The sequence below is a fragment of the Thamnophis sirtalis genome, unplaced genomic scaffold, assembly GCF_051295495.1.
Source record: "Thamnophis sirtalis isolate CommonGarterSnake01/CBP01778 unplaced genomic scaffold, rThaSir2_p1.2 scaffold_19, whole genome shotgun sequence".
In the NCBI taxonomy this organism is placed as follows: Eukaryota; Metazoa; Chordata; class Lepidosauria; order Squamata; family Natricidae; genus Thamnophis; species Thamnophis sirtalis.
The window spans coordinates 774,911-802,788 of NW_028261399.1; the positions used below are offsets into that span (position 1 = coordinate 774,911).

At 45.3% G+C, this 27,878-nt stretch overlaps 1 protein-coding gene across 6 annotated transcripts; it reads right to left on the bottom strand.

The window, feature by feature from the left end:
- Positions 1 to 27,801, bottom strand: USF1 (upstream transcription factor 1). Of its 6 annotated transcripts, none has more exons than XM_087703077.1 (11): positions 27,659 to 27,801; positions 18,942 to 19,031; positions 14,199 to 14,248; positions 13,152 to 13,264; positions 10,885 to 10,986; positions 8,629 to 8,818; positions 7,320 to 7,407; positions 6,064 to 6,122; positions 5,338 to 5,432; positions 3,059 to 3,187; positions 1 to 929 (listed from the first exon to the last, which is right to left on the bottom strand). In XM_087703077.1, exons 2-11 carry the CDS (start codon positions 18,947 to 18,949, stop codon positions 843 to 845), a joined length of 921 nt encoding a protein of 306 aa, XP_087559203.1. In that variant the 5' UTR covers positions 18,950 to 19,031; positions 27,659 to 27,801; the 3' UTR covers positions 1 to 842. The 6 variants fall into 6 exon arrangements, with proteins under 6 accessions (XP_087559203.1, XP_087559200.1, XP_087559202.1 ...); XM_087703074.1 differs by having other exon boundaries at positions 13,152 to 13,270; XM_087703076.1 differs by having other exon boundaries at positions 14,199 to 14,251.
- Between the last annotated feature and the right edge of the window lie 77 nt (positions 27,802 to 27,878).

The window sequence follows — 27,878 nt, forward strand, 5'->3', positions numbered from 1 at the left end:
AACCCAGCAAGGCAGTTTTTTAATTAGGTTCCTTTTTTGTTGTTCTCATCCAAAACGCAGGAGATATATATATATATATGTATATATATATATGGAAAAAGAGAGAGAGAGAACTACTATGCTGATCGTTAGATGCATCATCTTCGAGAGAGGAAGACAGTGACCGCTCGGCACCAGCTCCGGTCCTTGGCACTCTGCACCGCGAGCAAAGTCGCGTCTTTTCTGCAATGAGGAAACGCGCGTTGAGCATCGGCCTTCCCGGAGTCCATATCCAAGGAGAGAAGGAAGGCTGGGCTAATGGAGGGCAAGCAGGAGGGGCTGCCTAGAGCGCCACCCCCTTGCTTGGCGGGAGAAGAGCCCGGGAAGGGGCGGGGGGACGATCCCCAGAGGCCTCTGTGCCACGGGTGGGAGGAGGGGACTCTGGAAGGGAACTACGTGAGGTTGCATGCAAGGGGGCGTCCGGGGAAGCGCGCGAGGGGGCGGCAATGCTCAGCAAAAACGGCAGGGCTGGGAGAGTCAACACAACTTGGAGAGGGGGAAGAGGAGGGATCATTTTAGGGTCCTACAAACCAACAGTACGTTTGTAGAGATCGAAGGGCCAAGCCAAAGGCTGAGCCCAGAAGGGCAAAGTCGAACGTCCTCAGCCGAGTCCTGGCCCCGAGGAAGGGGATGCGGCCTTCCGATCCGGCGCCAGAGAGAGAGAGAAGAGGGGGAGGAGGGAAGGCTTGGAAGCACCGGTGCAGCTGGGCATCGCGGCTTCCTGCTGTGCCCGAGAGAGGGGGGGAGGCGGTGGGTGTCCGTGTCTTGAGCGAGGCCCTCCCTGCTGTTGGGTGGGTGTTCGTTCAGTGGGATTCCTTGATGATCACCTCCACGCCGTGCTGTCGGAGCTGTGCTCGCAAAATCAGGTTTTTATTCTTCAGATCCTCGACCTGCGAGAAGGAGAAGAAGAGGACAGAGATGGAGGCCCGAGGGTTTTATCGATTCTAAGATGGGTGGGCATCTTAATGGGACCTCCAACCATCAGGTGCTCTGGCCTAGGCTTCCCGATACAGTAAGACACACATGATTAAGTCCAAAAACCCTCTTTTTATTTCAAAGGCTGTGAATTATATTCATTCACAGCCTGTAATGAGTCCCAAATAGTTTGTAAAGAGTCCGACAGAAGTCTGCCAAAGTCTTTCGGGATAAGGCTGAGAAGCACCCACTTTTATCTCCCTTGAAACACTGCCAAAGACCTAATTGGCAATTAGCTTGGCAAGGCCACGCGGAGCACAGAGTCAAAACGGAGCTTCTGAAGGTAAAATGACCAGCACGAACACAGTTGCTTCCTGCAATGGCTCACCTGTCTTTGCTCCTCCTTTATGTCCTATGGGAGGGGACAATCACCTCCAAGCCTTACTCTCAAGTCGTCCCTTCTGTTTTAACTGTTCTTACCTTCTGGCAGCTCTGCACATGCGCGCACTGGGAACAGGGGGAGTCTGCTCCTATGCCTCACTGATTTCCAACTCTGGAGACTCCGGAGGCAGCACATAACTCCCAGATGGCCCTGGACCCCTTTCTGTCTCTGAGGCAGAGCCCTTGTCTGAGCCTTCGCCAGACTGCAGGGATGGCCCATGTTCCTCCCCAACCTCCTCACTGTCCGACTCTGCTGCCAGTTCCACAAGCCACTGGCAGATCACAACGGACGGACGGACGGACGGACGAAAGGAAGGAAGGAAGGAAGGAAGGAAGATATTGAGACTCTAGAAAGAGGGCAGAGAAGAGTAGCCAGGATGATGAGGGGACTGGAGGCTCAAACATACGATGGATGGTTGCAGGAACTGGGCCTGGCCAGTCTAGGGAAGAGAAGGACCAGGGGAGACAGGAGAGCATCTTCCAATATTTGAGGGGCTGCCCCAGAGAGGAGGAGGGGGGTCAATTCTCCAAAGCCCTCGAAGGCCAGACAAGGAATAATGGATGGAAACTAAACAAGGAGAGATTCAACCTGGAAATAAGGAGGAATTTCATTAACCATCAACCCATGGAACAGAAGTTGCCTTTGGAAGTTGTGGGAGCTTCATCCCTGGAGGCTTTCAAGAAGAGACTGGACTGCCCATTTGTCGGAAATGTTGAATGGTCTCCTGCCTGAGCAGGGGGTTTGACTAGATGACCTCCAAGGTCCAACTCTGTTGTTCTCTTCTGATCTCTATATGGATGTCAGTCCACTAATTTTCAAACAGCTTAGTAGTTTAAACATTTATCTAGGTGTGTTTCGCAAGAGGTGGGATAGCAATATTGCAGTCATGTATTAATCAGTATTCAACTAGAGGGGGAAATATGTGTAATTCTGTGATTTCTTTTTCGCGCCTTTTGTTTCAATGTCATGTTCGTTTTGTGTGTGGGGTGGTGGTGGTTTTAAATGTGTTGGGAGTTTTGTATCTTAACCTTTCTTGAATAAAACAAAAAGACGAGTGGAGCCCAGTTCCCAGAATTCCCCAGCCAGCAGGTTGAGAAGCCCTCCTGGTCAAAGGATTGGCGAATGAGGTGGGTTGATTTGTGAAATAGATCAGGCTGCTCAGCTGGATTCACCCTAGACCAGGGGTCAGCAAACTGCGGCTCCGGAGCCGCATGTGGCTCTTTCCTTCCTGTGCTGTGGCTCCGTCACAATTTTGAGAGAAGCTTCCGATGTGGGGGGAGGTGGGGGGAGGGAGAAGCACAGTGCGCCAGGAGAAGACTCTATGGCAAGGGGAGGGTTTCCAAGTTGTCTTCACAGCTGATAGGGCTTTCGGTTAGGAAAGGTAGAGGAAAAAGTAAAAGTACTCTAGGAGGAGACTCTATGGTGGGAGAAATTGAACTTCCGGTCAGCCCCAGAATTGAACAGGGGGCTTCCGGTTAAGGACCTTTGTGGCTCCCGGAGTTTTCTTTTCTGTGGGAAACGGGTCCAAATGGCTCTTTGAGTGTTTAAGTTTGCCGACCCCTGCCCTAAACCCTTGAAGTGCCTGTGATGATAAAGCCCAGAGCATCGAGGGTCCCCTCCAGAAATAGGGATTGGGGAGGGGGGAATGTCTGTCAACCTTACCTGTTGTCGCAAGACTCCGTTATCCACCTGGAGCTGGTCCAGGCCCTGCAGTTCCTCGGAAAGACGGATGTTATTCTGTCTTAATTCCTGAATGTAGTCGCAAGCTTTGGAGAGGATCCCTCCTTTGCTCTACAGGGGGAGGAAGAGAAAGGGACTCAAGATAATAGCCTCGGCTACTTTGGGGGAGCCATCATTACGGATTTGGTCACCCCTTTGAATGGGGAGAAGGCAGAACCTTCTGGGTTATCCCTCCCCAAGCATCTTGGACTGGAGACCAACAGCTCTTTCGCTTCCAATCGACTAATGCCCAGAAGATCCCTCACTAGATCACCAGAGGTGCAAAAGCTGCTACGGGGAGGAGCCTGTGGCCTCCAAGGGTCTACTAGACGTCATTCAAGCCACAAAAGCCAATGGTGACTGCCAGCTGCCTGCAATTGGGCAGATCGAGTCCCACCAGGCTCAAGGTTGACTCATACTTCCGTCCTTCTGAGGTGGGTAAAATGAGGAGTCAGATTGTTGGGGGCAAGAGGCTGACTCTGTAAACCGCTTAGCTGTGAAGTGGTATATAAGTGTAACTTCCTTCCTCTCTCCCTCCTTCCTTTCCTCCCTCCCTCCCAGTGGTTAGAATGAAGTATTACAGGCAAACTCTGCCCACTGTCAGCAGTTCGATCCTGACCAGCTCGAGATTGACTCAGCCTTCCATCCTTCCAGTAAAACGAGGACCCAGATTGCTAGGGGGCCAGAGGCTTACTCTGTAAACCGCTTAGAGAGGGCTGTAAAATCACGGTGAAGCGGTATATAAGTCTGAGTGCTATTGTTATTCCATCCATTCATCACCTTCTATTCAAATACAGGCCGTCCTCGGGTTACGACAACAACCGGGACAAAATTTCAGTCGGTAATTGATGTGATTGTAAAACATGATGTACTGTGAGTGCTTGGGGACGGAAATTCTGGTCCCAATTTGCTGTCATAACCCCAGGACTGTTGGGTTTTAAACGGGAAGAGGCGAGGGAGTCCCAAGCAGGTCACACATGCCATGGGTGTGTGTGTGTGCCCTGTGGGGTGCTACAGAGTAAGAGACCCCTGCAGTGACTTATAACGGCAGCTTGTCAACTTCCCAGCTTCCCCACTGAATTTGCTTGTGGGGAATTGGGAGGGAATCCCTCTATATATACCACTCCATGAAGCCTTATTAAGGCCACACCTAGAGTCCTGCATCCAGTTTTGTTCACCACACTATGAAAGAGGTTGAGACTCTAGAAAGGGTGCAGAGAAGAGCAACCAGGATGATGAGGGGACTGGAGGCTCAAACATATGAAGAATGGTTGCAGGAACTGGGCCTGGCTAGTCTAGGGAAGAGAAGGACCAGGGGAGACAGGAGAGCATCTTCCAATATTTGAGGGGCTGCCACAGAGAGGAGGAAGGGGGTCAAGCTATTCTCCAAGGCACCCAAAGGCCAGAGAAGGAACAATGGATGGAAACTGACCAAGGAGAGATTCAACCTGGAAATAAGGAGGAATTTCCTGGCAGGGAGAACAATCAACCCATGGAACAGAAGTTGCATTCAGAAGTTGTGGGAACTTCATCCCTGGAGGCTTTCAAGAAGAGTCTGGGCTGCCCTCTCTCAGAAATGGTTTAGGGTCTCCCGCTTGGCTGGCTGGGTGGTAGGACTAGATGACCTCTAAGGTACCTTCCACTAATCTGTTAGATAGGAAGGGTGAAAATGGCGATGGCGTGACTTCTACAGTGTCAGAACTGTGAGTCGGAGACCTGAGCACCCAGATTGTGATCATAATCAGCAATATCACCCATCAGTCCTAAGTACTTCTCATTCAGTGCCATTGCAATTTTGAAAGGTGCTAAACAGGCGTAACTCGAGGATTTCCTGTATGATCCATTTCAAGGCAAAGCTTACCATTAGCCTTTTTGGCAGCGAAGGTAACTGCTGGGAAGACTGACGTCACTATTTTTTTCTTTATTTATTTGTATCCTGCCTTCATTTTTTGACAAATAACTCAAGGCGGCAAAATATCCAGCACTCCTTCCTCCTCCTATTTTGCTGACAACGACCCTGGCAGGTGGGTTGGGCTGAGAAAGACTAGCCCAAAATTACCCAGCTGTCTTTCCTGTCAAAGGCGGGACTAGAACTCCCAGACTCCTGGTGATTGGCCCAAAGTCACCTAGATGGCTTTCATGCCAAAGGCGGGACTAACATTGCCCCCATCACCAACCCTAAACCTCGTCTCCTCACATCAGAGCCGCTCAACTGTTCTCACCTGTCCAGATTTGGTGTTCTCCATCGAACAGTCCGGAATGATCTTGGACAGCTGCACAATCCAATTGTTGATCTTGTCTCTGCGCCGGCGTTCCACTGTGGACCCAAAAGGAAGACAGGATTACTTTCTGGAAGCAGAAGTTCTACTTCACCATTTTGCAAGGTTGTGAGAACAATCTTGTGAGGTAGGTTGGGGAGAGAGAGAGAGAGAAGAGAAAGAGAGAGATCAGAGAGGAGAGAGAGATAAGAAAAAGAGAGAACTGTGTGTGATAAAGAGATAAGAGAGAGAGGGAGAGAAAAAGGTGAGAGAGGAGAGAGAAAGAGAGATGAGAGAAATGTGTGTGCAAAGAGGAGAGAGAGAGGGAGGGAGAGAAAGAGATAGAGAGAGAAAAGAGAAAGATAGAGATCAGAGAGGAGAAAGAGATGAGAGAGATGAGAGATGAGAAATGTGTGTGAGAAAGAGATGAGAGAGGGAGAGAGAGAAAGAGAAAAAGGCGAGAGAGGAGAGAGAAAAGAGAAAGACAGAGATCAGAGAGGAGAGAGAAAAAGAGATGAGAGAAATGTGTGTGAGAAGAGGAGAGGGAGAGAGAGAAGGAGGGGAGAGAGAGACCTAGTCAGTTTCCATGGCTGAGGACAGATCTGATCTCCCTAGTTCTACTCCACCAACCTCACCACTATGCCGTATTGCCTTCCCCCCCCCCAAAAAAAATCCGGCTGCCTTCCTGACCTTCGTTGTGCTGTGCCCGACGCTTCTCGTCCCGCGTTGTCCGTGGAGCTTCTGACTTCCTGGGAGAAGGAAAAGGCAGGTCTAATTTACATTTGTGTCGTTAAATTTGCATCGTGTCACCATTTAAGACAGAATTCTCATAAATGGGATACTGTTGGTCTGTGACACTGGCTGAGATGTTAAAAAGGGACAAAGGGTTGGAAGGGTGAAGAGGAAGATGGGCTTCCTATCGTGCATGGTGGATAGGAGAAAAAACAAAGAAATTTGGGGTGCAAATTTATTCCCAATGAGAAGGTACTGCAAGATTACTATTAAATGAAACCCGAATTGTTTCTATTGGGCTTTATGGACTGCAGTGGAAAAGAAATGTGGGAAATTAAGATTATTGCATGCACACAGGGAAGAATAATGGAATGTACACAGTGGAACATTGGATTGTAGGACTGTTTGATCAGGGTAAAAATGATACAAGACTTAAAAAAAAACCCAGACTGGAAACATTTTTTGGACTTTTTGGGTAAAGAAGAAAAGATTGGTGATTTGTAGAAGGGGGATTAAAAAAAGTTAATGGATTTTCCTTGGTTTAACCTTGTGTAAGTTTTGTTCTTATGTCTTTTTAGTTTTTTAAAAAAAATATTATTCGTATCTCATTCTCCTAATGCTGGTCCCTGAACCAGAATAAAGATTTGATTTGAAAGGGTAAAGAGGAAGGGGGGGAAATTAAGATGGCATTTACTCAACGGAAAGAAGGATGGAAGTCATCACTCCATGTTTTCCTTCTTTTTTTCATCCCCTCCCCCTTTTTAATTTTTTTTGTTTTTATACTTTTATTGTATTTGAATTTGGAAAGATAGCATTTTCTGGAAAGGACCTTGGAGGACTTCTGGTTCAACCACCTGCTCAAGGCAGGAAAACCTTTGAAAAATCCTAATAATAATAAAAAAATAATTTACACTCAAAGTTGTATTCACAAATCCTGAGACCCTGGCACAGGGGTCCTCAACTCCTGGTCTGTGGCATGCCAAAAACCGGTCTGCACAAACAAGCCAAGATTCAACTGTGGGATACGGCAGCACGCAAATTCAGCCCCCTCCAGTCTGCGGAAAAAGCTCTCGCCAAGGAATTGGTCCCTGGCACCCACAAGGCTGGGGTGGGGTGGGGGCACTTCCCTAGCAAACAAATCCTGAAAAACAGCTCCCACCCTTCCAGTTCAGACGTCAGCAAGCATGGCAATAAATACGAGGCCTGTCACTCACGGGGAATAAGGGTGAGTCCGAGGCGCAATTGACCGCTGGGTTCCACTCTGTAGCACCTCCTGGGGTGACATCATGACGAAAAACTGGCCTGTTTGAAGTGGGAGAGAGAGAAAGAGAGAGAGAGAGAGCGCTTTGGGTTTCTGAAATGAATCCACATCCAAGAACCAAACACAAAACTGGAATTCCTTCACAGTCGTCTCTTCATTGTTGTTCGCCTACAGACAGAATCTTGCCGGAGTAAAGCAACTATATGCCGTATTTTTCGGAGTGTGAGATGCACCAAGATTTTGAAGAGGCAATTAAAAAAAAAAGATTTTGCACTCTGCAGGCCTCACAAACCCTCTGCACGCCTCGTTTTTTGTGAAAAACGGGGCATGCAGAGAGTTTGAGAGGCCTGAAAAGTGCTCCCGGAAGGGAGGAGGGGAATGAGCAAAAAACTACCTGTTTTTCACAAAAATGGACCCATTTTTTGCCAAAAGAAGCTTTTAGGAGGCTTGTAAAGTGCTCCTGAGGGCGGAGGGGAAGGGGAAACAAGCAAAAAATGGCCCGTTTGTCGCTCATTTTTGCCCTCCCCAGCCCCCAGAAGCACTTTGCAAGCCTCCCAAACCGTCCGCACCTCCATTTTCATGAAGCGGGTGGAATTTCGGGAGGCCAAAAATGCTGTATTCAGTGCATAAGACGCACACTCTTTTTAGGGGGGAAAAGGTGCGTCTCATACCCCAAAAAATATGGTAGTAGTGGCCAAAATTGTGGAAACCTTTTGGGAAAAGTGTATTTTTTTAAAACTAGCTAATACAACCACTTCCTTTTTGGAGTAGTACCATGAGATTCTATATCAATGCAAAGATAGTTTAAGCAAGAATGTAGTGCAATAACTTTTAGGAAGGATTTGCTATTAGAATGGCAGTTACAAAGAAGAAAGGTGAAACGAGAAATATAAAAATCATCAACATAGAAAAAAATGAGAAATGATTTTTTTTTTCAATCTTGGCAACTTTAAGATGGGTAGATTTCAACTCCCAGAATTCCCCCGTCAATTCAATTCCGGAAATTGCAAGCCCACCAGCCTACAAGTTTCTATGGTGGGGAAACTCTCTTCTCGGCCTATCAAATTGTCACTTCCTTTGGCTCTGTCAAAAATGCTTCACAAATGCTGGCAAAAGGCAGCATTTATCAATGGAATATTGATAATTAATATTTAACCGAATTCATAGATTGGAAGATTGGGGAGAGCAACAGAATCATAGCCCAGTGGGAGGATAAGTCTGGGTCCGACCTCCACCTGGGACGGCGGTCTTGCCCGACTGACCTGTGCCGGTGGGCGTAGCTTGTCCCAGAAGGGCATCCGAGTTCTGCGTGGTGACCACGGCAGTCGTCCCTGCTCCGGCAGAGGTGCTGGTGTCAGCCACGGTGGCCGGGTAATAGGTGTAGTGGGTCTCGGTGGCCGCAGCTTCAGAGTCGACGGCATCTTCGCTCGTAAACGCTCCTTGGATGACAGCCTGGGAAGAGGAGATCGAGAGTGACTTTAAACAAGAAATATAATTCTGGTTTGTCTTGTCTTAGGCGTATTACCAGAAAATTATAATAAAGGGATTAGACATTTAATAATACAGGTGCTGACAGCAGCGAGAATTGTATTTGCACAATATTGGAAAATGAGGATATGCCTACAGATGGAAGTATAATTAGAACAATATTAGACTGTGTGGAGATGGATGGATTGACGTTAATAGTAAAAGCTAAGGAAACGACAGAATATTTTTTAATATGGCATTTGTTTTATGAATGGGTAGATGAAAGAGGCAGAAATTAGAAGATGGAAGGTTCTTGATATATAAGTAAAAAGAAGTAAGGAATTGTTGGATTAAAGTAAGACCATGGTTGGAGAAAATGCTACATCAAAGTATAGAGTTAAGACCAGAGACATTTTTATTGGGTATCTTACCAGAGAAATATAACAAAGAAGATACATTTTTGATTATACATATATCAATGGCAGCGAGAATTGTATTTGCACAAATTGGAAAGCAGATAAAATCCCTTTGGAAGGAGAGATAATAAAAAAAAATTGGACTGTGCAGAAATGAATAGGTTAACTCTGAGAATAAAGGATAAAGAGGAAACGGGGAGAAGATTTTATGATTGGTTAGAGAAAGAATATGAATAAGATAGAAAAGGAAGCAAGCAAGAGAGAAATAGAAACCCACACTACTAAATGAAAAAGGGGGAAGAGGGGGGGAACTAGAAAAGTAGCAAAGTACTAATACTTAAGTATATGTTCAAAGAATGAGACATAGGTTAAAAAAAACAGTTTGGAAAATACACCGAGGAAAAGGAAATGTAAAAAGGTAAATATAAAGTTAGAACTGGGCTTGTGGGAATACCATTCCAAAAATACACCAGATGGAAAAGGAAAATAGGCAACCACAACAATAGGAGAGGAAAGGAAGAAAGGAAGAGGAGAAGAGAGGGAAGAAGGGGAGGGAAAGAAGAAAGAGGAAAGGAGAGGCAGATGGGGAGGGATAGGAAGAGGAGGAGAGAAGATATGAAGGGGAAGAGGTAGAGAGGAGTACGGGAGAGGAAAAGGAAGAAGGAAAGGGAAAGAAGAAAGGAGAGGGAGATGGGGAGGGATAGGAAGAGGAGGAGAGAAGATATGAAGGGGAAGAGGTAGAGAGGAGTAGGGGAGAAGAGAGGGAAGAAGGAAAGGGAAAGAAGAAAGAGGAAAGGAGAGGGAGATGGGGAGGGATAGGAAGAGGAGAAGAGAGGATATGAAGGGGAAGAGATAGAGAGGAGTAGGGGAGAGGAAGGGGAAGAAGGAAAGGGAAAGGAGAGGAGAAGAAAGTAGAGAAGGGAGGGAGGGAGAAAAGGAAAGTAGGGTGGAGGGAAAACAAAATAGGTGTATGGGATGATAAACAAAGCAATCCTGATCATATATTAATTTTTATATGGAAAAATGAATGTTTAAAAGTGTTGAAAAGTGATAAGAATAATAACTAAGAGAATGTATACTTGTAAATGTTTTATGAGACTAAAAATAAAAAAAACTTTTTTTAAAAAAGAAAGGTTATTGATATATATGTAAAAGATGCAAGAATTGGACTATACATCAGTAAACATCAGTAGTATTACTAGAGCTGTTATTAGTATCATCATAATTATTATTATATTGTATAAGTAAATTGATCCATATAATATACTGTTTATTAATCACCTAAGTACTTTAAAGAAAAAAATGTATAATTTTTTAAAAAAAGAGGGTGACTTTAAGATTTGTGGGAGTTGAAGTCCACAAGTCTTGAAGTTTTCAAAGTTTGAGATCCCCGGTCTAAAGCAAAGGGAAAAGTAGGGAAGATGCTTTAGGATGGTGCTTCTCAACCTTGGCCCCACCTTGAGATGTGGGGACTTCAACTCCCAGAGTCCCCCAGCCAGCATGGTCTCCTGGCAAAAGCTCCCACTGAAGCATCTTGAGACCCACCTGCGGCCAGGGATTCAGCCCAACCTCAGGACTGCTTTCTCTTCCCCGGGAGAACACGCCGTCCTCTTCTTCCAAACCGGCAGCACCTACCTGGGTCATGGACTGCGCTGCAGGGTAGCCGCTGATGGCCCCGCTGCCCTCCGTCTGCCCATCCAGCTGCCCCTCGGCCACCTGTATGACTCTGTACATCAGCTGGAGGGGGGGGGGGAGAGAGCAAAAAGGAGACAGGACAAGGTGGTCAACAGAGAGCCTTGAAATGATTTATTTGCCTCTCGCCTTTGTTACGTTTATAAAAACCTCAAAGCTGCAAACATCAAACAGACTTAGGCTAACTTTATTTCCCTTTGAATGTACACTAACCGGCCTACATTAAAATGAAATTTCATTGCATCACAGCGCTCAAAGGGTCACCGCCTCCAATACGCGCTACAAAAACACGACAAGATAAAATATAAAATTATGCATGCACAGACGTATAACTATACACTTTCCTCCTCCTACAAGGGTGTCAAACTCAATTTCTTTCTCTTTTTTTTGAAATATATTTTTATTATTTTTACATTTAAAGCAATGCAGTACCGCAGAGTCGAAATGACCATACATTCAATTACACACAATTAGTCTCAACCATTAACTATTAGCCTACTTACTGCATTATGTATCCTCCTGTCGAATCACAATATATACAGTTTGTTCCCGTCTTGTCACTTTGTCTTATACCAGTGTTTCCCAATCTTGGCAAGTTGAAGATGTCTGGACTTCAACTCCTAGAATTCCCCAGCCAGCATGTCTGGACTTCCACTCCCAGAATCGCTGGCTGGGGAATTCTGGGAGTTGAAGTCCAGACATCTTCAACTTGCTAAGGTTGGGAATCACTGTCTTATACCAATCATAAAATCTGTTCCAGGCTTCAAAATATTCTGATTCCCCTTTATTTTTAAGTTCAAGAGTGAGCCTATCTGCTTCTGCACAGGCCAACACTTTTCTGATTATATCTAGCTCTGATTGCGTGTTTTCTTTTTTCCAATACTGCGCAAAAGTTATGCACGCCGCAGTTAGTACATGTATAATTAGATAGAGTTCATTTTTCTTAAACATTTTTTATGCCTAGGAGAAAAAATTGGATTTCATTGATGGCCGCATCAGGGTTGTGTGTGTCTTTGGTGTGGTTGTGTGTGGCTGAGGTAGGTGTGGCCAGGGTGGGTGCGGCCAGCTGGACATGTTGGGGGTATCTGTGGTGGCCAAGCGCTAAGGAAGGACTTTCCTCAGAATTTCCCTCCCTCTCATTGTAATTGCCTTCCTTCCTTCCCCTTCCTTTTCCCATCCCTCGTCATTCTTCCTTCTTCCTTCCCCTCTTTCCTTATTTTGCCTTCCTTGCTCTCTTCCCATCTTTCGTTCTTTCTCTTTCCCCTTTCCTGTCCCTTCTTGCACGCTCAAAAGGGCTTTTCAAAGCATCTATCTATCTATCTATCTATCTATCTATCTATCTATCTATCTATCTATCTATCTATCTATCTATCTATCATCTATCTATCTATCTATCATCAGCTTTCTTATCTATCATCTATCTATCTATCTATCTATCTATCTATCTATCTATCTATCTATCTATCATCAGCTATCTTATCTATCTATCATCTATCTATCTATCTATCTATCTTTCTTATCTATCTATCTATCTATCTATCTATCTATCTATCTATCTATCTATCTATCTATCTATCTATCTATCTAATCTATCAGCTATCTTATCTATCTATCTTATCTATCTATCTATCAGCTATCTATCTATCTATCTATCTATCTATCTATCTATCTATCTATCTATCTATCTATCTATCTATCTATCTATCTATCTATCTATCATCTCAGCACAAATGCAATACAAAAATGGTTTCCTGTCTGGAAGGCTCCTAGGGTGGAGCTGAAAGGCAAAAGGGAAGCAGTATGCTCCCTCCCATATTTGCGCATACCAGATGCTTTGACATAACACTTAATCATTTCCTTGGCTCAGCTGATAAGGGAGGAGAGCTTGTGGCTTAGAGGCTAATACCACTGCCTAACATGTAAAAACAGCCAGGTTTGAATCCCAATAAGGGCATGGCTAGCTGATAAGAGCTAAATAGCTTGAAATAGATGTATACTGGTCTCTCTTTATTTTACACACACACATACACACACACACAGCCAGCAGCACAGAGATCTGCTTTAGTCCGTTGTTTCGGAACCTGAGAAAATTTAAGACGAGTCGACTTCAACTCCCAGAATTCCACTCTTCGGAAACCTGGTCCGGCTTGAGAAGCCCTGGGCCTTGGATACCTGCTGAGTGGAAAGCGAGGCAGCTCCCAGCGTCTCACCTGAGTGCCTCCATTCTCTGCTCGGAAGACATATTTGATGTTAGGGTCTGAAAAGGTGGCCGCCGACTGGATGCTCGCAATGGCCACGCTGGTGGGATCTTCACCTGTCGCTACTGCTCCTTCAGGAAAGAAGAGAAAGAGGCCTTAAATAGGGCCGAAGCCGCCATGTTAATCCTCGCCCTTCCCCAGGACTGTGCAATGCAGGTAGTCCTCGACTTACAATCATCCATTCAGTCATCTGTTAATGGCCCCATAATCCCTTGCGGGATGGGAGTGTGGGCAACGGAATGGAACTGAGTATTTACTGGCCGGACGCCCTTCCCTGTCGCCAATGAGGAGTTTTGTTCGGCAGATACATTCTCATCATTGTACATATCTGCCTCTACCTAGGATTGAACTCACAGCCTTCTGATTGTGACGAGAGAGACCCACCTCTAGGTCACCGCACCACTTACAATCATCTCTTTAATGGCCATGCAAAATTACAATGCCCCCCCGCCAAATGACTTTGGAATGCTGTAGGATCCCCATGGTCATGTAATCAAAATTCAGACACTCGGCAATTGGTTTGTATTTATGACGGTTGCCGCATCCCTGGGTCATGTGATCCTCCTTTGCGACCTTCCGACAAGCAAAGCCAATACGGAAGCTGGATTTGTTACACAGCCGTGCGACTAACTTAACAGCTGCAGTGATTCGCTTAACAACTGTGGCCAGATAGGTCATAAAATGGGCCAAACTCACTTTACAACTGTCTGGCTTAGCAACAGAAACTTTGGGGCTCAATTGTGGTTGTAAGTCGAGGATTACCTGTACCCCTGAGATCAAAGGTAAGAGCTAAAGCAGGCACAGGGGTGGGGGACCACCAGGAAATCTCAGACCTTCTCAACCAATAACTGAACCCCTCCCCCCAATTATGTCTATAAGGCCACCCAAGAATTGTATATAGGCCAATTTCTAGGGTTCCAGGAACTGAGCCTGCCTGGAAAGGACCCATCTTGCAGGGGTAGGAAGAAGAGAAGACACAAGGGGCCGGAGAAGGCTCACCTTCCTGGATTTGAACAGTTCCCTCTTCTGTCTCTGACGTTTTCTGCTGCCTGCTGAGACAAGGAGGAACACATGAGATGAGACCATTCTTTCCATCAGAGAGAGATATATATATATATATATATATATATATATATATATATATATATATATATATATATATATATATATATATATATATATATATATATATATATATATATATATTTATGTAGCATAATTAGAGACCATCCATCTCTCTCACAGAGCAATTGTGGGTCATCTGGTTCAGGGCTCTCCAACCTTTCCGACCTCAGGGACCACTAAATTTATAATTTTAAATCCCGCGGACACCTAGCAATAGCAATAGCAGTTAGACTTATATACCACTTCATAGGGCTTTCAGCCCTCTCTAAGCGGTTTACAGAGTCAGCAAATTGCCCCCACGGTCTGGGTCCTCATTTCACCCACCTCGGAAGGATGGAAGGCTGAGTCAACCTTGAGCCGGTGAGATTAGAACCGCTGAACTGCAGATAACAGTCAGCTGAAGTGGCCTGCAGTACTGCACCCTAACCACTGCGCCACCTCGGCTCGGTAACCTAATAGGATCTGCCTAATGACTGGCTGGGCGGGCGTGGCTATATGGTCATGTGACTGGGTGGGTGTGGCCAACTTGATGTTACTCACGTCAAGGGGCGCCTCACTAGCCTCTACTCGCCCCTCCCCTCCCAGCCTTGGCTCCTTAGGGCCCCAACAGGAAGCATTTGCTGGAGCTAAGCAGCCACCAGGCGAAAGAGCTGGCAAAACCGCTCAGTTCAAATTGGATCTGACCGAGAAAGGGGCTCAGCAGAAGCAACTCATTGAGGACTAGGAGCATAGGCTTTCCAAGCAGAGGGAAAACCTGCGGGAGTGCAAGGCCAGATCCCGGCGTCTGAAGGCTCAGAGGGCTGATGATCAGCCAGTTATGATGCAGTCCCACTGGAACGAGGCCCTCCGGCTCTTCGCCACCAACGGCCCTTCCCTCCAGCCTTCGCCCAAAGCCCCCCACCAGGAGGCTGAAGCAGACCCCAAGTTGGAATTTCTGCCCCCCTCCGACCCACACAAAAAGACCCCAAAGGGGGAGACTCCCTGCAGCAACACAAGCGTCCATTGCATGTATCCATCCCAGGGTCCGTAGTTTGAGGACCGCTGATTGAGGGCAATATAAAAAATGCAAATAGTTTTTCTGCGGACCACCAAAATTTTCTCGTGGACCATCAGTTGTCCACAGACCATCAGTTGGTGACCGCTACTCTAGGGCGTCCCTCCTGAAGATCAGGCAGACCCTGCTTTGCTGGACTTTGGTTGGACAAGGGATTGAAGATGATAAAGGATTTGAAGGTTAAATTGTGTGATGAATGATTGAGGTTACATCTAGCCTACTGAAGACAAGGACTAGGGGGAACATGATAGCATCCTTCCAATATTTGAGGGGCTTCCGTAAAGAAGAAGGAGTCAAGTTTTCTCCAAAGCACCTGAAAGCAAGACAAGAAGCAATGGATGGAAACTAATCAAGGAGAGAAGCAACCTCGAACTAAGGAGAAACTTCCTGACAGGGAGAATGATTAATTAGTGTAACAACCTGTCTCTAGAAGTTGTGAATGCTACAACACTGGAAGTTTTCAAGAAGAGACTGAATAGTCTCTGCTACTGGAAAGATACAGGCTGATAGATGAAAGTGTATAATCTAGAACTAGATAAATTTAGTGAAATTTAGTGACGATATGGTTAAATAAACAACTGATAATGATAATAATGTATACATATGTATTGGTATGACAAGTAGCAATTGGATATGGATATTGAATGGTACCTGTTAAGTAAGCTCTCCATTGGGAGAGCTAGTGCTTTCAGAGAAGCATTGTGAGAGTTGTGTTGGAGAACACACAAACCAGTATACAGAGACACTGCAGTTTAAATAGGCTTTTACTTTCGTGGAAATAGAGGTATCAGAGTCCATCAAACAGTCCAAGTCACCCACGGATAAGTCAGTCAGTCATCAACGTTTTTCAGTTAAGGGATAATCCAAATAACATAGTCCATAATCATACAAACAGCCCGGTACTCAAAGTTTGCTAGCAGTTGCAAAACCTACAATAGCCCAAGGCACTTTTTAACAGCCAGCTTCCAAAACACTCAGATCAGATCAGCATCTAACAAACAGAGAGCTAACAGTCATTCTGGCTCCCTCTTATGGCCGATTGAGGAAACAGCAACCAATCACATTTTACAGTATGATTTAAAGAAACAGGTATAGCATTGTTACATGATTTATATATTGCCAACCCAACCATTAGATTATATTCCTAACAGTACCTATGAAAGGAAGATTAGAAATTATTTGGTTATATATAAAGGTTAATAAAAAAGAACTAAATTGAATTTAGCTAAGTTTTGTTATTGGGGGGGAAATGCTATGATAATAGATAGAGTTAAATGAAGGAGGGATAATGATAACAATGTGTGTGTGTGTGTGTGTTTGTGTGTGTATGTATGTATGTATACAACATAAGGAAATTGGATGTAAATTGTAAACAGTGATTTGAAAAGGAGAATTATAAATTTTTGTTACTAAATATTATTGATGTTTAGTCAGAATAGGTCATAAGGATATAGTGTTATTGGAGGATTTTAGAAATAACAAATGAAATGCCAGTACGTGGTCAGGTTTTAAATCTTGGTACATTTTATGATGAAGGCCGTTTAAACAATTATAGTCAAATGAAAATGGAGGTATGATGATGGTAATATGTATAAAATATCTGATTTAAAATACTTGAGTTAATACGAATTTTGTGATGACAGTGGAAGAGACGCTCGAAAGCTTTTTGTAACCAACTGATACACTTTCTACAGTATGTAAAGAAGGAGGATTCTTTGTGTTGTGTTTGTTTTGAAAATTTAAAATAAAAAAAACTTTTAATTAAAAAAAGTGACTGGACAGCCGTTTGACATGAATAGTATATGGACACCTTCCTTGAGCAGGGGGGTGGATAAGATGACCTCCAAGGTCCCTTCCAGCCCTGATTCTATGTAGTGTGAGTACCCAAGGGAAGAACATGGAGCACACCACATCTGAAGAACCTTTGTTCCCCCAAAAAGTGTTTCTATCCACCAAAGGCTCAGATATATATTTATACTGAGGTGGGGGGGGGCGCTAAATCATGCTTTGCTGAAGCTGACCAGGCTGTTTGCTGCAAGGAGGCAAATTGCTGGGAGGCAGAGACAGATTTTTTTTTCTTGTTTTCCTTCCCAAAAGCTTGGTGCATCTTATACCTTTGGTATTTGGCAGCAACAGAATAGATAATTCCCTCAGAATGTTGAGGGACGAAAGAGTTGTGAGCAGAGGAACCATACTTCGAGAAGAAGAGCTATGAGAGCCAAGGACACATCGGCAGGTGTCTGCCAAGACCGGAGACTTTTTCTCATAGAAAAATAATGACACTCAACTGGACAATGCGACCTGCACTAATAGCGGGAGGGGGAAATCCATACTGTAACTATGTGGGGTTGCGCAGGAATTAAGTAGAACTGGTTTTGCCTTCATCAGTGCAAAATGATGTACCCAATAAATTTTGCATTCAGACATCAGAAAGTCTTGACTAGAGGTGTCCAAACATACATACGTACATACATTCATTCATTCATTCATTCATTCATATATTCATAGATTTTCATGGGTACAGGTATGCAGGTTTTGGTGTATTCAGGTCTTTTCCTGTGTAAGATTGAGAGTATCTTGGCGACGTTTTGACGAGGTCCCACTCGTCATCTTCAGGCTGGTGTCTTCGGCCTTGTGATTGTGCGAGCAAAGCGTGATCAGAGCTGCTGTCCCTCTATAAATACTGGTGGGGGTGTGTGGAGTGCTGGCTCTGTTGCTGCAAGCAGATTGGTTGGCTGTGTTGTAACATCTTGATTAGTTGATGGAGTTGATGTTTGCAAATTAGTCAGCTGTTTTGTAACCTCCTGTGTGGCTGAGGTACTGGCGGTGTGCCTATTGTTCTTTTGTGTTGTAATGACCTGGGTAATGGGCTGTGTGATGACCTCCTGAGTTCTATTGTAGTGATATCCTGAGTCCTGTGCTGCAACCTCCTGGGGGGTTAGATGCGTTGTAACATCCTGAGCCTTTGTGTTGTAACCTCCTGAGTTCTGTGATGTAATGTCCTGAGCAGATGGTTGAGGTGTAACATCCCGGGCTTTGGTAACAGGAGGTTACAAAACAGCTGACTAATCTGCAAACTCTATCAACTTATCAAGATGTTACAACACAGCCAACCAATCTGCTTGCAGCAACAGAGCCAGCACTCCACACACCCCCACCAGTATTTATAGAGGGACGGCAACTCCGATCACGCTTTGCTCGCACAGGCACAAGGCCGAAGACACCAGCCTGAAGATAACGAGTGGGACCTCGTCTAAAGGTCGCCAAGATACTCTCAATCTTACACAGGAAAAGACCCGAATACACCAAAACCTGCATATACGTATGTCTCTGTGTGTGTATAATTTATATATTTTTATATATAAAATACGGTATATATCACTTGTATATAAAGTGATTTTTTTATCTTTATAAAGGCCTCTCTCACCTTGCATCCATTTTACTTATGCATAAATAAAGAGATATTAATTTATCTTTCCGGCTCGGATCCTATTTTAGCAAAACTGGGCTAAGAAACTTGCCGTTATTTATGGCTAACAACACATCCAAAATATGTTTCTCACCCCTTCATTTCTTTAGTCGGTTATGCATCAGAAAACCTCACCCTGGACGTCGTTTCCCTACTCCTCCTTCAGAGTTACTTCACCCAAAACCTGAAAGAAAAAGACAAAACACATTCATGAAGACAAATGTCCTCAACTTATGACCACAGTTAAGCCCAAAATTTCCTTTGCTAGGCAAGGCAGTTAAGTGAGTTTTGCCCCACCTTTCTTGCCACAGTCGTTAAGTGAAACACTACAGTTGTTCCGTTAGTAACCTGGTTGTTAAGTGAACCTGCCTTCCCCAGAAGGGTCTTTGCCCATTCCTAGACTAGGAGGCTCTACGCACTGTCATTCACGTCCTAGTCACCTCCTGAATAGACTTCTGCAATATGTTCTACATGGGGCTGCCCTTGAAGAGTATTCAGAAGCTTCAGCTGACGCAAAATGCGATGCCATGGGGCAGTTATGTCTGTTTCAATAATTGCAAACGTTGCACCTCTACTTTACGCACTGTTAGTTACTCCCGAGGCAGAAGTCCTCACCCCATCTTGGACAAATGGCTATCCAATCTCTCCTTGAAAATCCTCAATGGTGGAGGGACAGGTCAGCTGAACCTTGTGCCTGGACTTTATTTTTTTTTAACAAGCTGTTATTGGTGGTTACCATATTTTTCAGACTATAAGAGGCGCTGGAGTATAAGACGCACCATGATTTTGAAGAGGTAAATTAAAAAAAAAAAGTTTTTGCACTCTTCAGGCCTCCCAAACTCTCTGCACACCTCATTTTTGCACACATACACACACAAAAAGAGGGCATGCAGTGCTTTGGGAAGCTTGTAGAGTGCTCCTGGGGGGTTAGAGGGGCAAATACGAGCGAAAAACAGCCCATTTTTGGCTCGTTTTTGCCCTCCCCAGCCCCCAGGAGCACTTTCCAGGCCTCCCAAACCCTCTGCACATCCATTTCTGCAAAGGGAGTGGGGTTTCGGGAGGGCAAAAATGCTGTATTCAGTGTATAAGATACACCTAGATTTTCACCCACTTTTTGGGGGGGGGGTGGAGGTGGGTCTTATACTCCAAAAAATATGGTATGTTTTTATCCCACCTTTAAAAGTACAACCGAAGGTAGCAAAGGCACCTAATCCTACTGCCTCTTCTTCCCAGACCAAGGAGGACAACAACCCTGTGAGGACCGACATAAAACAGTCCTGCTGGCTTTCATGCTTAGGCGAGACTGGAGCTGGCGGTAGAGTTGGACAGTGAGGAGGTTGGGGAGGAGCATGGGCCGGTCCTGGAGGCTGGGAAAGGCTCGGACCAGGGCTCTGCGTTGGAGGCAGAGACGGAGCCGATGCCATCTGGCAGTGATCAGGTGCTTACGGAGCTAGACAGCAGTGAGGCAGAAGAACAACTGGAGCCTGTTCCCAGGGTGCGCATGCGCAGAGCTGCCGCAAGAAAAGAACAGCTGAGAAATCAGGGTTGACTTGGGAGTGAAGCCGCAGGTAGAAGGTGATTGACCCCTCCCAGAGGACATAACAGAGGAGCGAAAGGGGGGGGGTGGGCTTTTGCGGGAAACAATTTGTTTCAGGAGTGTGAAGATCTGTCTGTGAATCCCAGAGACTCTGTGCCCAGAGTCTTTCCTTGCACAGCACCTCATTTGGGAAATGTTTACATGGCAGCTTTCCGAGCCTGATAAGTTCTGTGGTCATAAATACTCCTTTGAAAGACTGTTTGCCAGGCCTTGGCTGAATTTGAGTGAGAGGAATTCACATTCGTTTAATAAATTTGTTTGGTAGGGACGAGGACTCTGCCTCGTGCTTTTGTGGGAAGCCTGGGTCAGAACACGCTCTCCACAACCTGAGATGACGTCGCCTATAGGGAAAAGAAATCAACTTCCACTAAAGAAATAGTATAGGTGTCAGGCTTGAGAAGGGGGCTGGACTAGAAGACCTCAAAGGTCCCTTTCAGCTCGATTCTATTCTAACTAAGAAGAGCAGTCAAACCCTGATGGGCAAATTCACTCATTTGGTCCCCCCCCCCAAATCACCAGAGGTAGATTCACATACAGTCCTCAACTTACAACAGTTCATTTAATGACTACTCGGTTACAACAGCACTAAAAAACTTTCAACCTTTGTGCCATCCCTATGATCATGTGACCAAACGCCAGGTGGTTCATACTTATGATCGTCACCATCACTGTGTCCCCCCCCAGGTCACGTGATCACCTTTTGCCACCTTTTCAGTCAACGGGGAAGCCAGGTTCACTTAAGAACCATGTTGCTAACTTTTCAGTTGCAATGACTCACTTAACAGTGGCAAGAAAGGGTCACAAAATGGGGCAAAGCTTACTTAACAAACATTTCACTTAACATTCAATTTTGAGCTCAATTGATAAATAACTCAAGGCAGCAAGCACACGTAAAATACTCCTATTTTTCCAAAAACAGCCCTGTGACAATAGTTGGGGTGAGAATGAGGGTGTCGGGGTTCCAAGTAACACCCCCGCCCCCAATGAAAGACGACGTCGAAGCTTGAAGTTCTTCAAAGTTCCATTTTATTAGAGATGCCTTACTGGCACATCTGGGAAAACCTGAATCTGACAGCTTTCACCCACCCAAGTGAAAGTACAAGTCTCTGCCCAGCACCCACGTAACAGATTAACAAAGTTGGAAGGGACCTTGGGGGGGGGGCAATCTAGTCCAACCCCCCACCCAAGCAGGAGACCCTACAACCTTTCTGACAGATGGCAGTCCCCTCTCTTCTTGAAAGCCTCCAGGGATGAAGCTCCCACAACTTCCGAAGGCCACTTCTCTTCCATGGGTTGATGGTCCTCCCTGTCAGGAAATTCCTCCTTATTTCCAGGTTGAATCTCTCCTTGGTCAGTTTCCATCCATTCTTCCTTCTCTGGCCTTCAGGGTCTTTGGAGAATAGCTTGACACCCCCCTCCTCCTCTCTGTGGCAGCCCCTCAAATATTGGAAGATGCTCTCCTGTCTCCACTGGTCCTTCTCTTCCCTAGACTAGTCATGCTGAGTACTTAACAGATTAACAGAATTGGGAGGGACCTTGTAGATCATCTAGTTGAACCCCCCCCCCCCCCCGCCCAAGCAGGAGACTCTACACCATTTCTGACAGGTGGTAATCCAGTCTCTTCTTGAAAGCCTCCAGTGATGAAGTTCCCACAATTTCCGAAGGGTTAATTGTCAGTGTCAGAAAATTTCTCCCTATTTCTAGGTTGAATCTCTCCTTGGTCAGTTTCCATCCATTGTTCCTTGTTTGGCCTTCAAAGGTGCTTTGGAGAATAGCTTGCCCTCCCTCCACTTTCTCCTCTCTGTGGCAACCCCTCAAATATTGGAAGACTGTTATCATGTCTCCCTTAGTCCTTCTCTTTACTAGACTAGCTATGTCCAATCAGGCACCGCCCCAACTGGAGATGCCTCCCAGCCACACCCATCCGTGTGCAGGGCCAGATGTCCTTGACTCTCTGAGAAAGGAATGTTATTTAGACTATATCTCTCCCATACGCCATATAATCCCCCCACCCATTTTCCCACAGCAGGCCTGGCAGAGGGACTCGCGTAAGGTCCCCAGCCAGTTTTTTTAGGAGGCAGGACTAGAACTCACTGTCTCCTGGTGAGTGGCCCCAAATCGCCCAAGTGGCTTTCATACCTAACGTGGGGCTGGTACTCACTGTCTCCTGGTGATTGGCCCAAAGTCACCTAGTTTACTTTTAGTTTCCTTCATTGTCATTGCACATGGTACAACGAAATTAAATTAAATTAGCCGGATTGTATGCCTACGGTGGGACTAGAACTTGCCATCTCATGATTTCTAACCTGGGGCTTTAGCCACAACCAAATTTCCACTCTTTTCTTCTGTAAACCAGTAAACAAAGCAAGGTTGTTGTGGAGAAAATAAGAGCTGGAATGTACAGATATGATGTTTGCTGCCTTGAGTTATTTCAAGTCCTGGCTGTTCCAGCAGGCTGGGGGGAGCTGAGAAGCATCTACCTCCACGGAAATTGTGAATGTTGGTTTTGTTTTTAATATGTTGTCTTTGTCTCGTTCCCCTCTTTCCCTTGTCTTTTGTGAGCCGCCCGGAGTCCTCCGGGAGTGGGTGGCATACAAGACAAATAAATAAATAAAATAAAATAAATAAATAAATATTTCTGGTCCAGAATGTCAGTCGCCTCTTGAAAAAAAAAAAAGGCCCTTTAGGAAAACCATGACCTGGATGATTGAGAATCTCCAGAAACATTTATTAATTAAATTTATATGCCACTCATCTCACATTGAAAGTGACCATATTAAAAAAAAGGTGGGACATCGACTTCATCATCGTAATCGGCATTGACAAATTCCTCATCAGGAAATGGCAAAAGATGGCTTAACTTGGAACAGTTTCCAACCTTTGGTGCCAGCAAAGAACATCTGCCTGTCCTAGATCCTTAGGAAGGACTTGAGAGGCAGATAAAAAATATGCCAAATCTAATTTAAACATCTGGCTGGCTGTGTGACCAACCATAATAATAACCTGGATCCATCAGAAGAGAAGTGGGGGGGACTGGAAAAGACAACAAAATACAACGATGTGCAAATAGAAACAGAATGACTGTGCAAAAAAGAAAGCAAAGGTAGTCTCAATAGTAATAGGTGCCATTCCAAAATATCTGGAATCCCACTTGAACCACAATGGTACGAACCAAATTCCCAGCAACCCAATTGCAAAAGGCAGTTCGACTTGGCACAGCTTACATCTTGCAAGGAGACCTTTAATGTTAGTAAACAATAACATCTCCTATCGCAGGTCCCTGGGAAGGACTTGATAGTGGATTAAAAAATGCCATATCCAGTCTAAACATTTGACTCATGGCTGCAATAATACACAGTAATACTGTACTACCGGCATTGACAAAATCTACCTCTGTCAATTGCAAAAGGCAGCTGTGCATGGAGCAGTTTACATCCTGCGGACAAGACCTTTAATATTATTAAATAATAACATCTGCCTATCCCAGGACTTTGGGAAAGACTCCAGAGGTGGACAAAAATGCCAGAACCAGCGTCTTTGCCTTGGGTCTTCCTTCAGGCCTGCCACATTCAATGTTGTGGGAAAACGGGAGGGGGGATTATATGGAGTACGGGAGATATATAGTCATAATAATATTCCTTTCTCAGACAATCAAGGACATTTTGCCCTGCATCTGGAGGGGTGTGACTGGGAGGCATCTCCAGTTGGGACGGTGCCTGATTGGGCCACGTGATGGACATAGTGAAGAGAATGGCAGGGATTTGGACTTTCATTTGGGTAGGGAAAACCTGGAAATGTTCAGATTTTGGTTTTCCCAGATGTGCCAATATGATATCTATAATGAATTGGAACTTTGAAGAACTTCAAGCCTTGGAGTCTTCTTTTTTGGGGGGGTCTTATTTGGAACCCTGATATTGTCAACATTTGGCTGACTGTGTGACCAACCATAAGAATAATAAGCTTTTATCCTGTGAAGAGACTTTGAACACCTCAAAACATCCACATTTGCCTCTCTCAGGTCCTTGGAGACGGATAAAAATGCCAAACCCAGTGTAAACATCTGGCTGACTAGGTACCATCCATCCATAAGCTTTCATTCTACGATGAAACCTTTAACCCCATCAAACATCTGCCTCTCCCAGGTCCTCAGGAAGCACTCAAAAGGGGGGACGGGACACAAATGCCAAATCCGGCCTGAATATCTGGCCATGCGACCAACCACAATAACAATGAGCTGGAGTGGATAAAAATGTCAGTCTAAACCTCTGGCTGACTGCAATCAACCATCACCATCATATTGCAGAAGGGGGCTTTACTTGGAACTGCTTCCATCCTGCAATGATACCTGTAACACCATCAAACATCCAGATCTGCCTATCCCAGGTCCTTGGCATGGACTCAATAGGTAGGCAAAAATGCCAAACCCAGCCCAAACATCTGGCTGATTGTGCGATTAATAATAACAACTTGATATAGGTAGGCAAAAATGCCAAACCCAGCCTGAACATCTGGCTGATTGTACGAACAACAACAACAACAACAACAACAACAACCCCAAAGGCTGTGAATCTCACCAAAGATTAACATAACAACAACAACAACAATAATAATACATTTCGCATTTACTATATATGGATGATTTGAAACTCTATGGAAAGTCAGAAATAGAAATCCAATCATTGACAAACACAGTCCGAGTATTCAGCACCAATATTTCAATGCAGTTTGGCATGGAAAAATGTGCCACTGTATCCATAAAGAGAGGCAAAATCACTACATGTGAGGGAATTGAAATGCCCAATGGCCAACTAATTAAATGCAACGAAAATGAAGCCTACAAATACTTAGGCATTCTGCAGTTGGATAACTTCAAGCATGGAGAAGTAAAAACTATTGTCAGGCGAGAGTACACCAACAGAGTTAGGAAAATTTTGAAATCTAAATTGAATGGTGGAAATACAATCAAGGCCATAAATACCTGGGCAATACCAGTTATAAGATACACAGCTGGTGTAGTTAACTGGACACAAGCTGATTTGGACATTTTGGATCGAAAAACCAGGAAACTAATGACAATGTACTACAGTTTACATCCACGTGGTGATACTGATAGACTGTACCTGCCCCGAAAATCAGGTGGCAGAGGATTATTACAAGTGAAGCAAATAGTTGAAGAAGAAAAACATGCACTGGCTGATTATTTAAAAGAAAGTCAAGAACATCTATTAATCGAAGTAAAGAACAAAAATCTACTGAAGGCCCAACAGATGAAACAAGAATACAGAAAAGATGCGATGAAATCAAGAATGGAGAGTTGGCAGAACAAAGCACTGCATGGCCAATTTCTGGAAAAAATAAAAGATAAAGTGGACAGTGAACAAACTTGATTATGGTTAACAACAGGTACATTAAAGAAAGAAACAGAGTCACTAATCCTGGCTGCGCAAGAACAAGCTATCCGCACAAATGCCATTAAGGCCAAAATCGAAAAATCCTCTGATGATGCCAAATGCAGACTTTGCAAAGAAGCTGATGAAACTGTTGATCACATACTCAGCTGCTGTAAAAAAATCGCGCAGACTGATTATAAATTGCGGCACAATTCAGTAGCACAAATGATCCATTGGAATTTGTGCAAAAATTATAATATTAAAACAGCAACAAACTGTTGGGAACATCAGCCTGAAAAAGTCACCGAAAATCAGATGGTCAAGATCTTGTGGGATTTCCGTATACAAACGGACAAAATACTGGCGCATAATACACCAGACATCACACTGGTTGAGAAAAATAAGGTCACAATCATAGACATCGCAATACCAGGTGATAGCAGGGTCGCCGACAAGGAACATGAAAAAATCGCAAGATACCAGGACTTAAAAATCGAAATTCAACGACTATGGCACAAACCAGCAGTGGTAATTCCAGTGGTAATTGGCACACTGGGTGCTATTCCAAAAGCACTGGAATTACATTTAAAACAGTTAAAAATTGACAAAATCACCATCAGTCAAATGCAAAAAGCCGCACTGCTTGGATCTGCACGCATATTACGAAAATACGTTACGACGTCCTAGGCCCCTGGGTGGGGCCCGACTAGTAACCAATGCCAAATCCGGCGAAACAACTGGCCGCTGTGATACAATTGTATAATAATAATAATAATAATAATAATAATAATAATAATATTTTGATATAGGTAGCCAAAAAGACAAACAAACCCAGTCTGAACATCTGGTTTGTTGTGTGATGAATAATAATAATAGTAATAATAATGATGATGATACCTAGGATGCTGGCAGCAACCCGTATCAACCATTAGCACCAATCACTGGTATTTGTGATGCATTTTTAAAGGTCCAGTTGACTGAGTTTCATGTTTAATGAAGAATAATAACAATTATTATTATAATCCACCCTACTTGGAACAGCTTATATCCTCCGAAGTTACCTTAACAGTTCCTAGGTCCTTGATTAGGACTCGAGCTGTTGAGCTACCAACCAGCCCCAAAGGCTGTGAATCTCACCAAAGATTAACCAAATAACTATATTAATAATCATGACTTGATTTAGGTAAACAAGAATGCCAAACCAACCCTGTCCAAACACCTGGCTGAATGTGCGATGATCAACCTCAACGATAATATCATCCCCCTCGCTGACAGGAATCCCCCCCACCCGTCCATTCTAAGCGGGAAGCTGGGCCTGGAAGAGCCCCCATCCTGGGAGGATGACCTTTGACCCCTCCCCACCTGCCCCTGGGGGGAGGCTCCAGAGGGACACCCAAAGGGCCGGACCCAGCCCGAACATCTGGCGGGCTTTGCCACCGATCCCCAGCCACCCTAGATCCTCCAGGGGGTCCCAGGGGCAACCAGGGGGCTTCATTGGCCTGGGAAGGCTCGACTAGATGACCTCCAAGGACCCCTCCGTGGGGTTTTCTGTGCTGTAAGGAAGCCCCAGAGCGGGCAGCGGCTCCCCCATCGCCCCGCCGGGCCTCATGGGGACCCCAACCCCGAGGGGGACCCCAGCCTCAACCCCCACCTTGTCTCCTTGTGGGAGGGGCCCGGCCTTCGCATCCTGGCTTAGGAAAGGCCGCAGGAAAAGCCAACCGGGAAAGGCCTCCGGGACAAAGAAGCAGATGGCTGACGGAGTCGGAAGCCCACCGGGGGCACCCGCGGACCCTTCCCCGCCCCTCCCGGGGCCGCCGTCCTCACCTGGGCCGCCCTCCGTCCCTCGGAGCCCCTCGGCGCTCCATGAAGATCGGCGCATGCGCGCACCGCGAACCCCCGCCCGCCCGCCTTCCTCTCTCCCGCAACTTCCGCCTTCTTCCCCTCACGGACAAGCGGGGCCCGACGGGGGAGCGGAAGCCACCCACAGGCAAGCCCCGCCCCCGGCGCGCCTCTCCTCACCGGGAGCCGGAAGCCGGGCGCTGAG